At 45.6% G+C, this 12,372-nt stretch overlaps 2 protein-coding genes across 2 annotated transcripts in view; both read right to left on the bottom strand.

Moving 5' to 3' along the window:
• Positions 1-12,372, bottom strand: part of LOC146968250 (muscle M-line assembly protein unc-89-like) — a 201,842-nt gene that overhangs the window by 21,189 nt on the left and 168,281 nt on the right. The window lies entirely within an intron of this gene.
• LOC146968251 (sialoadhesin-like) lies at positions 680-4,112 on the bottom strand. Its single transcript, XM_085760198.1, has 4 exons — positions 3,989-4,112; positions 2,667-2,708; positions 2,136-2,381; positions 680-1,391 (listed from the first exon to the last, which is right to left on the bottom strand). Exons 1-4 carry the CDS (start codon positions 4,017-4,019, stop codon positions 1,102-1,104), a joined length of 609 nt encoding a protein of 202 aa, XP_085616324.1. The 5' UTR covers positions 4,020-4,112; the 3' UTR covers positions 680-1,101.

Raw genomic sequence — 12,372 nt, forward strand, 5'->3', positions numbered from 1 at the left:
AAGATTGAAATGGTGGAACAAATAATGTTTGACAATTTACAAAGTATTTCTGACTCCCCATCCCATCTCTGGTCTCCTCCACTACGATGCAGATGAATGGGTAGTTTCTTACACAGACGCTTTAAAAAAACGACCCCCTCAATCTTAGGCCTTCATATTTTGATATTCATCCATATCAATTAATCATGCATAAAGTAGTCCCATACACTGGGAGAAAAGCAAGATGGTGAGACAGGTAAGTAAGCAGTGATACAGAGAGGGACCCGTATGCAGGGACAAGGGCGCCGCCATGGCTCCTCCATACCGGAACTCCCAACTGGAAGTTACTATTCTTCATGTAGAATGTAGGGAGCCAGTGGGTGATACGAGTGATTTTTGGCCAAATATGTGCAGCAGTGTTTTTGGGTAAGTCCAGTATTGCAGTAATCAAAGGGGGCTGTGTTTCGAAGGGGGAGTGTGAAGAAATCAGACAGAGGAGTTCAGCAGAAAGTAGATCTTTAATTTATCCTTCTTTGCCAACCTAAAGTGATCAGTCATTTAAACAAACAATTGTATCTCGTGTTTCACATTCTTAGTTTTCTCTTTAAAGTCTCTATGTCAGAGCCTCCAAGCTCTCTGGTCTCTTCTTGGTCTCCTCACATTTGTTTTTCAGCTTCTCTTTGTCACTCTCTTGTCTGCCTTCACTCCCACTCCCAAACACCCTGCCCACTTCCCTTCATGGCATCATGGGAAATGAAGTTCACTGATCCATCAGAACTCATGCACAGTGGTGATGTCAGCAGTGACATCATCATACTCTTCATCCAATCCCTGAGCTCCTCCAATAGACCGTTTCATCTCCATGGAGACGGCTGCTTTGTCTCCTGTGTCCCTGCTGCAGTAGATGGACAGCATCAGACCAGTGGAGACGATGAACGGACAGAAGACCAGGAGGTGGATGAAGAGTCTGACCAGAGAGAGAGGAGGAGGAGGAGGAAGAGGAGAAGAAGATGAAGAAGGAGGAGATGTAGGAGGAGGAGATGAAGGAGGAGGAGATGTAGGAGGAAGAGGAGGATCTGTGGAGACAGGAGCAGAACCTGGTTCAGTGCAGTGATCAGATTCTCATATATTTAAAGTGTCATAGAAACAGGAAGTGATGTCAGAGTCCTGACCTCTGACCCTCAGCCGGCTCTCAGGAGATTTTCCCAACAAATTAGTAGAACACGAGTAGAAACCTTCATCAGACTGTTGGACTCTACTGAGCTTCAGTTCTCTGACAGGTCCAGATCCAAGATCAGTTCCATTCCTGAAGAAAAAAGCCTCTTGTATCTTCTCATGTTTGTCTCTGCAGCTCAGAGTGACATCACTTCCTGTCACCACAGGAAGTGCAGGAATCTCCAGGATCACTTGACCTGAAAACAAGAGAGAACAGAGTCATATACAGAGTTACAGCTACAGACCAGAGTCATAGGCTACGTTTTCACGGAAACGATCTGAACAGAAAACGTAAAAGTGGCGTCGTGCTCTCACTTTTTATTTCACGTTTAGACGAGCGTTTTTGGGATGGAAATGTGTATGCATGCCATGACGCAAAAGTCTGTGGAATTCAATGTTGTATGAACGCCAGGCGCCGAGGTGGCAGCGTGCAGCACAACACACAACACCACCAAGTCCGCATGCCCTCCTTGCCCTCCACAGGTCGTAGCAAGCGGAGCAGACGTTTTGCGTTTTCACCCTTTACATGGAGACGCAACGTCGGAGCGTTTTTAAGATTTCGACTCTGGAGGGTGGTTTCACCTTTTTTGCGTTTTCAAGCCCCGAAAACGCAGTCGCCGTCTAAACGAAAGGCACATCCGATGAAATATTTAGCCGTTTTCATCCACGAGCGTCATCGTGTAAACAGGCAAGGCAAGGCAATTTTATTTGTATAGCCCGTTTTTACCAACAGTTTGTCTCAAAAAACTTCACATGGCATCGTAACAACATCCTCTGTCCTTAGACCCTCACATCCACTGAGGAAAAACTCCATGGAAAACCCTTTTAACAGGGAAAACCAGGAGAAACCTCTGGGTGAGCAACAGAGGAGGGATCCCTCACCCAGGACGGACAGACGGGGCCACATACAGAGTTACATCTACAGAGTCTGAACCTCTCACCTGATGTCACACTGATGTCGACCTGGAGGCTCCTCTGTCCTGAACTGGTCTCACACCAGTAAACTCCAGAGTCTGACTGGGACAGAAATTGGATGGAGCAGGAAGAACCTGAACCACACTGCTCCCCCCGTCCTCCTGTCTGTCCTCCTCTGGTCCTCTTCACTGTCTGTTGATCATCACCACAGCTCAGAGACACTGAGGCTCCAGAGAAGAACTGCTGAAGGTCTGGGCGGACATCCAGAGACACTGAGGACAGAGAAATATATTTGCACTGAGAGGATTTGCTGATACAATGGTGGGGGTGAATCCATACTTACAGGGATATAATATTTTTTTATCAACTGTTTATAAATTATGATTAAACATTAATAAACTGGCTGTTTACCATTTATAAATGGTCTATTTACCATTTATAAAAGACGGTTATTGTAAAGTGTTACCCAAATTTGAATTTGAATTTGAACATTTTTTGAGAGAGAATCAGGGAGATACTGACAGTTTTTTTTTTTTTTTAACAGTTTTCTCTCTCACCTTCAGAAACAGTCGGTCCAGACAGCAGCAACACACACACACCTGTAACAGGAGGTCAGGGGTTAGAGGAGGTCAGAGGTCAGTGGAGGTCAGAGGTCGGAGGTTTACTGATGTGACAGTGACACCAGTCAATTTTTTTTTGCTATGGATCAGGTAATCCGTCTTAATTTGATCCCAGTTGTTCAAAGCAAAGTAGGATTGGATCAGTCTGATCCAGATCCGAACTTTTCAAGATGACCAAATCCGGATAATGATGCTCTAGATGGGACTGTGCATCACACTGAAGGCTGATTGGTCTGTTAACAACAGGTAGAACAGCAGCATTGGCTCACTCACACTGTGTTTATTTGAAAACGGAGTATATGTGTTGTTTTCTGTGCTCTTTGTTGTTTCTTAAATGTCTTTTAATCAGCCAGACCCCATCTGGTCGGGCTGTTAAAATAAAAAAAAATAAAAAAGCAAATATACAGTATATTAGTGAAATTGTGAATATTTCCCCATGCGTTTCAAATTTAAACTTCAAATTTCACAATTCAAACTTCAAATTTTATAATTCAGACTTCAATATTTCAAAATTCAAACTTCAAATTTTAAAATTCAAACTTCAAATCTGGGGAAAAGAAGTTGAGGGAAAGTTTTTCAGTTGTAGAATATTCAAAAGTTAACTTGATTAATATTTAGTGTGAATGCTGATTCAGCACGTCAATGAATAATAAACTCCTGATCAAGTCATCATTTTACTAACACTAGTCACACTTGCCGCCACAAACCAAGAGTCCTCAGTCAGTCAGAGGGCCCTTAAGCTAAAGACCTCGTTGGAAAAAATAATAATAGAGGTGGAAAACTTCAATATTTGATGATACAAAACATCCGTTCTACAAGAACACAAACAGAATGTAACATGACCGGACATGCCGGGTTCAGGTTGAAAACATAGGCTAACTCGGGTCGGGTTGGACGACAGGCTTCCTTTTTTTTGGCCACATTTGGGCTGAGAATTAATGCTTTCTGGCTCATTCATAGTGTTATGCCCCGTTGCTGGGGAAAATGATAAAGGAAAAAAGTGGAAAAACGACACAAGCACGACACATTAGCCTTCATTCTTATCTATGTTCTCTCCTGCTTCTGTTTTACTATCAATCATAACGCGGAAGTAACCAGGAAGACAGAAACCTTTTCAATGAATGTGCCAGGAGAGAAACTCTAATAGAAATGAATGGACGCCATTTTCAATCCAGTATCCTGTTCATATAAAACATCCATGGTCAGAGATCAGCGAAGGTCAGAGGTCAGAGGTCAGTATAATGTGTATGTTGACTCACCCAACAGCAGAGAGAGAGATGCAGTCTTCATGTTGTCGTGGTAACGACTGACTGTTGGTCTGAGCTGCAAAGTAACAACTTAAGTTTAACCACTTCCTGTTTCTGGTCTCACCTACTGTTAAAGTCACTGATGTCACTGGTGTCTCTGTGTCCATAGTCGTCTTTGTTCTTCTGTTTGTCTTTGTGTCTGTCAATAAGCGTCAATGCAAATTATGAAGCTCATCACTGTTTTTTTGTAAAATTTATTCAACAATTTAAGCTCAATTGACACCAAATTTACTGCACTGCATCTTCAGATCGTCCCCCACAATGTTAACACCTGGATATTTAAAGAATACTTATTTTTACAATTAGAAGTGTAACTCAAAAAACGGCATTTTTACACCTATTTTGAATTTTATTTGAATACAATTACAAATAGTACTTTTTCTCCCTCAACAAATACAAATACTGGATGCTTTGCACACCCCTAACAGTGAGACAGACAGAATACAGACCTGTATCTTCACACATTTATATAAACAGCAGCTTCTGAGAACAGAGGAAGTGAGCTGCAGGTGGGTGTTGGTGTTGCTCTGTCCTCTGTTCTGTTTTACCTCCGGACTGTGGTCAGAGCTGAACGCCATCGTCAGCAGAACAGAGCTGTGGTTTCACTAAAGTTCATCAGTTCTGGAGACTGAACATCCTGTGGCCTGAGTGACAGCAGCAGCTGCTTCGTCACTGTTTCAGTAGCTCTGTTTTCCATTTACCCTGGAAAAGCACCAAACCTAAATATCGCAATAAAAAACTGGAGATGTAAACTTCTCAAACATCACTAAAACATTTGTATGCTCTCATGAGGAGGTTTTTCAGATGTATTGATTTAAAGCTATGGTCTACGATTTGGAGCATTGGTAATTATTATTAATATCGTTTATACAGCGATTATGGTCCTGTGGTCCGATATACACAATATAAATAGCAAAAAGAACCAAAAAAATCCATTCAGTCTATCAGCCGTGGGCCTGCATAGAAATTGACCAATGGGCACGGCGCGCCCCGTCCGGCTCCCACTGGCTCGTATCCTCCACCCAATCCCCTCATCTCGCCTGCTCCTCCTCGACCCGCCTCGTCCCCACCCCCTCCGCTTAGAAACTACAAGTAGTTGTAACCGCTCTGAGCTGCTCAGCCACAGACACATGAACCCACCAATTCAGCGCCTGCTGCCCCCCACCCCCAGTCAGTCTGCCGAAAAAAAGCCCCACTAGGATTCAGAGAAGCACAGTACAGAAGCACAGAATGTGTTGCTGCCCGTATTACTGGTACCGGTGCCGCGTCGAGTCTCCCTGATCCTCTCCCAGACACACAGCTGCTTCCAGCCGCAGCCTGACCGGGGTTTCTCTGCACCGCGGAGCTCCAGGCCCCGGTCTTCCTGCTCCTCTTCCCCAGACACAGCACCATGTGGCCGGTCACCCAGCGCGAGGAGTCTCCCTGTAGCATGAGGCTGTGCTAATGGCTGCTAATGGCGGCGCTGCCCGTACCAGCGGTCGCCGCGGTCCCGTTGCCGTGGACGGCGACGACGGCAACTGGCACCGCCTCATTACCTTTTACAGTCTATGCTCATTACCGGCAGCTGGTGCACAGCGGCGGCATCGGGACTGGCGCCGCCGCTATTAGTAGGGGGCGCATGGCGTCCGTCCGACTACCCATTTCTCTGACCATACATTTCTTTATTTTTGCGTCCATTAGTCCGACCTCCCATTTCTCCGACTTAAGTAGCCCTAACCCTTAACCTTACCCTAAACCTAACCTCAACACTGTAGAATGAGTAGTCGGAGAAATGAGCCGTCGGACTTTTGGGCAGTCGGACTGATGTATGCTCCCCATTAGTAAGCTAGCGCCGAGCACAGCCTCATGCTACAGGGAGACTCCTCGCGCTGGATGACCCAGGACAGGGTCCTGTGTCTGGGGGAGAGGAGCAGGAAGAGTCGGGGCCTGGAGCTCCGCAGCGCCGCGGTGCAGAGAGACCCAGGCTGCAGCGGCGGTGCTGAGTTTATGTTGAACAGGTAATCTTTGGTTTTATTGTGGAAGTTGTGACTGTGAATATGACATTTTACTCCGCATTCAAAGCCTCGTTTGGTTTCTGCAGGCAGCAGCAGGCTTGTTGCTTGCTCCGCTCTGCTCTGGGAGGGGAGGGGGGGAGGGAGGCGTGTCGCGAGGAGGCCCCGAGGGGCGGGCCATACGAGCTCGGAGGGGAGGGGCGGGGGTGTGTGAGAGGTGCTTTTTTCAAAATTTTCTCATCCTCTTTCAAAACGTAGACCATAGCTTTAAAAGTGCTAAAGTGCTATGGAAACACAACTCACGTGACCAGTTCATTTGAAGCAAGATGGCCGCTACGTGTGGACAGAGGAGGAGACCCAAATGTTGTTGACCATGATACGCTGCCTTCGCCTCCTGTTGAAAACAATAAGCAGCAGCTGTAGAGGCAGCCGAGATCAGTCCCATCACCATGGAAACGCAAGACGCTTACATCCATCTTCCTCAAAGTGAAGTCTCGCGTGACGAGAATTCAAGAGAATTATGGGATATTGTAAGACTAGACTTTATGGCTCATTCGCAAAACACCTTTCACTGGAAACACCTGCAAATAGCAACTGTCCTTTTTCCAGATTTCATAAATATCTCTTTTATTTTGTGAAAATCTGCCGTCACCACGTGCATCTTCCGTTTCCAGTGAAGGTCACCTGCTGCTGGAGCTCCGCCCACCTGAGGAGCAGCTCTGTTGTCCTGGAGACGAGCAGCAGGCCTCAGATAGGGACAGTCTGGAGAACTGGACCAGAACCAGTCTGGAGACCTGGACCAGAACCAGTCTGGAGACCTGGACCAGAACCAGTCAGGAGAACTGGACCAGAACCAGTCAGGAGACCTGGACTAGAACCAGTCTGGAGACCTGGACCAGAACCAGTCTGGAGACCTGGACCAGAACCAGCCTGAAGAAGTGGACCAGAACCAGTCTGGAGACCTGGACCAGAACCAGTCTGGACTCTGAACATCATCTGACACAAACACTGAGCTAAGACTCTGTTGTTGTTCTCTCAGTCGAAGCAGCAGGTGGCAGCACAAGTGTGCTCAGTTTGAGCTGATTGATGATCAGTTATAGATTATTGATCGTCTAAACGAGGCCTCACATTGATACAAACAGCTCAGACAGGCCTCTTCTCTGCTGTTTCTAAACCTCTTCTTAAAACCCACCTCTTAAAATAAAATCATTAATAGGGAACAAAGGCCGAGGGGCCTTTGTTCCCTATTAATGATTTTATTTTATTTTTATCTTATTTTATTGTACGTCTATTATTTTTACCCATGTTGTATGCCTTTTTGCCTATTTGTTGTTATATGTAACTTTACGCCTTATGTAAGGTGTTATGTCTTTATTTCATTTAGATCACTGTCCTGGACCAGAACCAGCCTGAAGAACTGGACCAGAACCAGTCTGGACTCTGTAGAACATCGTCTGACACAAACACTGAGCTGAGACTCTGTTGTTGTTGTCTCAGTCGACAAGCAGGTGGCAGCACAGGAGCTTCACTCTGGAGTCTGACTGGTGGATGCGTGTGCTCAGTTTGAGCTGATTGATGATCAGTTATAGATTATTGATCGTCTAAACGAGGCCTCACATTGATACAAACAGCTCAGACAGGCCTCTTCTCTGTCTGTTTCTAAACCTCTTCTTAAAACCCACCTCTTAAAATAAAATCATTACTGTAATAGGGAACAAAGACCGATGGGCCTTTGTTCCCTATTATTTTATTTTTATCTTATTTCATTGTACGTCTATTATTTTTACCCATGTTGTATGCCTTTTTGCCTATTTGTTGTTATATGTAACTTTACGTAAGGTGTCATGTCTTTATTTCTAATGCAGCACTTTGGTCCACTGTGGATGCTCAAGTTGGATTGGATTGGAAACAGAGGGAGGTGCAGAGGAAGTGAGCTACAGGTGGTGGCGTCTCTGTCCTCTGCTCTGTTGTGGGCGTGACCCTGGCTCAGTGACGGACCAATCAGAGGACAGCGTTTTTCACTTGGTTTTATTGAGCGCAGCATGTGACAGGATATAAAAAGAAGAAGAAGCAGGAAATCAAACTGGTCCCATCACAGAGTCCTTCAGAGGACAAACGGTTCTGGTGGACGTGGTCTCTGGGACCAGCACAGACCCTGGTCCTCCTCAGGTCAAAGGTCGAAGGTCAAAGGTCGAGGCCTGTTTCAGCTGCTTCTGTTCCTGGTGTCTGTCTCCTAAAACCACATGACGATGATGTCATCAGACAGCAGCAGAACATGTGACATGTGACACTGGAAAGAGCTTCCTGCTTCCTGTTTCCTCTTTAAAACACACACACACACACACTGGAACTGGTTATTATTAATTTCTGAACGTGTTAACACATGAACCCTGAATCTACATGTGTGTGTGTGTGTGTGTTCTTACCGTACAGCAGTGTCACTAACACCACTAACAGCTTCATGTTGTCCGACCAAACCATCACCAACACACTCTGGACTCTGAGTGACGCAGCAGATACTGAGTTTAGTTTCTACAGGAAGTGACACACCCACACAGGAACACAACTTTACACTGAATATCACCATGACAACAATGAACTCATCAATAAGAGGTTAAAATAATCAGTCAGTCAGGAACTGGGAGGGGGCAGGACCCAGATGCAGACACACAAAAACAGGTGTGGTGGAATAAAAGGATTTATTCGACTCAGGTCCGTTGAGAACTCTTCTGTGCAGGGGTTTTCCTTTAGGTTAGGTTTAGGGATAACCAGAGAATCCTGGTTTCATTGGTTTTGTGAGTTCAGCTCTCTGAGAGGAGTCCAACGGTTTATGTGAACACGGCTCCTGGTGTCAGAGTTCAATTCCCCCTAACTGTCCAATCAGAGGCTGACTTCAGCTGCGTGGTACATAGGCTGCGTTTAGCCCAGACAATCATGGGTCGACCACATGTCGTAGGTGTAGCGCTGTACTGCCTCTTATAATAAGAAATACCTGCAGACAGTGACGGACCGGCCATAGGACCAGAACGGGTGCCGCAAAAACATGTGACCGCGTTGATGAGGCCGCAAAAACAAAAAAAGAAAGAAAGAAACACGAGACTGGCCGGTTAATGGTTAAAATTCAATAATATGTTCTCTATAATACTCTTTCTCTCTGTCTCTGTCACTGATGATGATCTGCCTCCTCATCAGACCAATCCTGAATAAAGTGGCTTACTAAACTACACATTAAAGTAACATTGCAGAGTTTTTCGGCCTAAAAATAATGTTTCCAGACTCATTGCAATGGTAGAAAAATGGTTAATAGGATGAATGGTGCTGCCGCTGCAGCCTGAGCCGGGTCGCCTTGGCTGAAACTGCACTATGTAACTTCCCTGCATGGGTACGAATCACCGCCCCTCCCCCCCTCCCCTCGGCGTCAAGGGAGAGACGTGTTGGGTAAAAGCGAAACTTACGGTTCCCCTCCGGTCGTTATCGTCGCCAACGCCCCCCCACCCCCCTCCTCCCCTCCCCCGACCACCCGCCACACAGTCTCCTTGCAAACATGTGGGAAATACTGTTGTTTATTACAGGGAATAAACGCTGGATGCGCTCGCTGATAAGTTTCGTTTTCGTTAAGTTTCGTTTTTCCCCCCAGACGATAGCGCTTCTCAACCAGATGGTGGAAGCACTGCGCTGAAACTCCGCAATGTTGCTTTAACACAGGCACAGCAACTATATGAATATGAAACGACAGATTATAAAGGCTCTTTAGACACAAGTTTTCTTTTTATTTTGGGACATATAAGTTATTATATTTCTAAAGTGTTTTCTCTGACATGTTGTCACTGCTAAACTAGTCGAACTGAATATTTACTGACCCCTTTCATTCATTTTCTTCTTCTTTGGTGGGTTAGGGTTGGATGGATGTATTTTTCGTACACCACTGCAATGCATTGTGGGATTGGGCGAGTCAACCGGCTTTTGGAACGCAGCCCTGGTTTACACAAGGAGGAAGTACTGCACTCAGTCAGACTGAAGAGCAGCAGAGAGCGCTCTAGCTCCCACTCAGCGCTCCCAGCCCCTCCCTTAACCCCCCACGCCACAACCCTGCCAGGAAGTCGAGCGTTAAACCCGGCAGTGACACTGAGTGTAAAGAAAACTGTCGCTGAAGAAAGACGGACATGAAGAGGAAATGTGAAAAACACTTTGTTACATGAAAATATATCCAAATAAAATATTGTATTTTTTAATGCTTGTGTTGTGTGTTTTCAGTGTCAACACGACTTTTATTTTCAACGACAAGAGTTTATGTCAGTGTTCTTCAAGATATTTCCCAGACAGAGACTCAGGGCCTGTCTCACTATGTACACTCAATCACACTTACACACTGGGCCACTTGGCGTGTGCGCTCATGTTCTTAGTGTCAGTTCAGTGTGTCCCGTTTCTCCAACGACCCACGTGTTGATTTACACTTTTACCCACTGACGGTCAGACGCATCGGAGCGGTGTTTGGCCAAGTAGAAATCCCACTGGTCAAGTCTGATGTCACCGGGAGCAACAAGCCTCGTTTGGGAAACTTTTATCTCATATTTTTTAGTTTCGGTTTTGTCTTTAGGCTTAGTTTACTTTTACATCTGATCATTTTTGACCTGTTATCACATAATTATGAATTTTCTCTATTGATTATAACTTAAGTGAGTATTTTTCATCATGCTCTATTTAATCCTATGTGTTTATCTTTTCTCTTTTTCTTCTTATGGAGTTGGACCTTCACATTTATGATGTGAATCTTGTGCATAGAGACACTTGTGGAGTAGATGAGACTGTGATCCAGCAGCACTGTTTATCAAAACTGTTGCTGTGTGTGTGTGTGTCGGAGTTGCGTTAGTGTGCACAATGGCACTCAGATGACAGGCTACTTGTCAAGTTTGTCCCAATTGCTTTTAAATATCCACTTAATACAAGTTGCACACTACTATTATGCAAATATACCTTCCACCAGCAAAACTTCACCAAAGTGTGGAGACATGGGGACAGGGCCTCAGTCAGTGGTTCTGTGGGTTTTGTCACTGTGTCGTTTATTAACTGCTGTGTCCTCCTCTGACCCTACAGCTGACAGGGGGCGGGCCTTAGAGATTCCAGAGAGACAATTGGTTAGCAACAAGTGACGGAAAAAGACTTCAACCAATAACGCACAGTGAGAGGTGACGCCAGACGCTCTGTGATTGGCCCTTTGTGACCCTCATGTAGAGCCAGAGAGAGGACAGAGTAAACATGAATCATGAAAACATGAACGTTGTCCTCAGAGGGCGGTCAGTTTGTGTGTGTTGTCATTGTAACTAGATGAAGTTGTGTAGTTGTGTGCACTAACTTGTTGGAGCAGCAGTGTTGTTGTCAGAGGAGGAAGTGAAGCTGAACGACAGTGAGGCAGGAAACAGCCCCTCCCAACCAGAAAATACCACAGAGCTGAGAACGACCGCACCCACTCACTGTGGAGATAAGACTTCCACTCCCCCACCACCCCCTCCCCCTCCCCCACCACCACCAGCCAAATACATTACAGCTGCACTGAGACTGAGGAGATAACACCCCCACCCCTCACTGCATTAGATCTGGACTGAGAGAGGCTCAGAGCTGCTGGGTGTGTCAGAGTAAAACAACTAGAAACATGGAGGGAAGAGGAAGAGGAAGAAAGAGGCTGTATTCTAAACCTCATACTGTCCTGCTAGTACGTACTGATTTGGACAAAATACAGTATGTAGCAATGTTCCCTCTAATTTTCAAAACTCCTGAGCAGAAATTCAACTCCCGACATGCTTGAGCGACTGTGAGTGAAAGCTCAAGCGTAGGCTACACAGTACGTCCACATGCTGGTGCTCTGGCCTCACCTCTCCAACTCCAAATATCAATACAATTGGCTATTACTATAATGATTAAAGCAGAAGTAAGTGATATATTTGTGTTAATCTAAGTCTTAAATAGTTGTATCTTCCGACAGCAATCACTTCTATAGAGTGTTTGGTCTGAAACACGGGTCTGTCAGTCACTCTGCTCTGCTCTGAGCCCAGGAGAAAACTTTTATCGTATCCTACAGTTTTTATCCAATGAGGAGAGAGAACGGCATGCAGGGCTGTGTGTGCAGCCAAGGGACGCCGTGAATGTGGTGACGTAGGGACGAGGACTGTTATGGTGCGTTCAAGGCAACCTGTAACTCGTGTTTTTCCGACCTGTGAAGTGGTACCAGTTCGATCTGGTACGAGTTCACGGGTCAGAAGTTACGAGTGGCCGTTATAGTGACTTTCACAGGTAAAACAGGTCGGAGAAACACGAGTGGGTTGCCTGGAACGCTACAAAGTCGTAAGT

Source organism: Trachurus japonicus, chromosome 18 (assembly GCF_045865225.1).
Source record: "Trachurus japonicus isolate A0001 chromosome 18, Traja_1.0".
Lineage (NCBI taxonomy): Eukaryota > Metazoa > Chordata > Actinopteri > Carangiformes > Carangidae > Trachurus > Trachurus japonicus.

What these genes read in the sequence shown, in the direction of transcription:
- LOC146968251 (XM_085760198.1), bottom strand. Translation starts at nt 4,019, where the DNA reads ATGAAGACTGCATCTCTCTCTCTGCTGTTGG. An exon ending in ATCTCTCTCTCTGCTGTTGG is followed by an intron (nt 2,709 to 3,988) that starts GTGAGTCAACAT and finishes CTCCTGTTACAG; the next exon opens with GTGTGTGTGTGTTGCTGCTG. An exon ending in CGACATCAGTGTGACATCAG is followed by an intron (nt 1,392 to 2,135) that starts GTGAGAGGTTCA and finishes TCTTGTTTTCAG; the next exon opens with GTCAAGTGATCCTGGAGATT.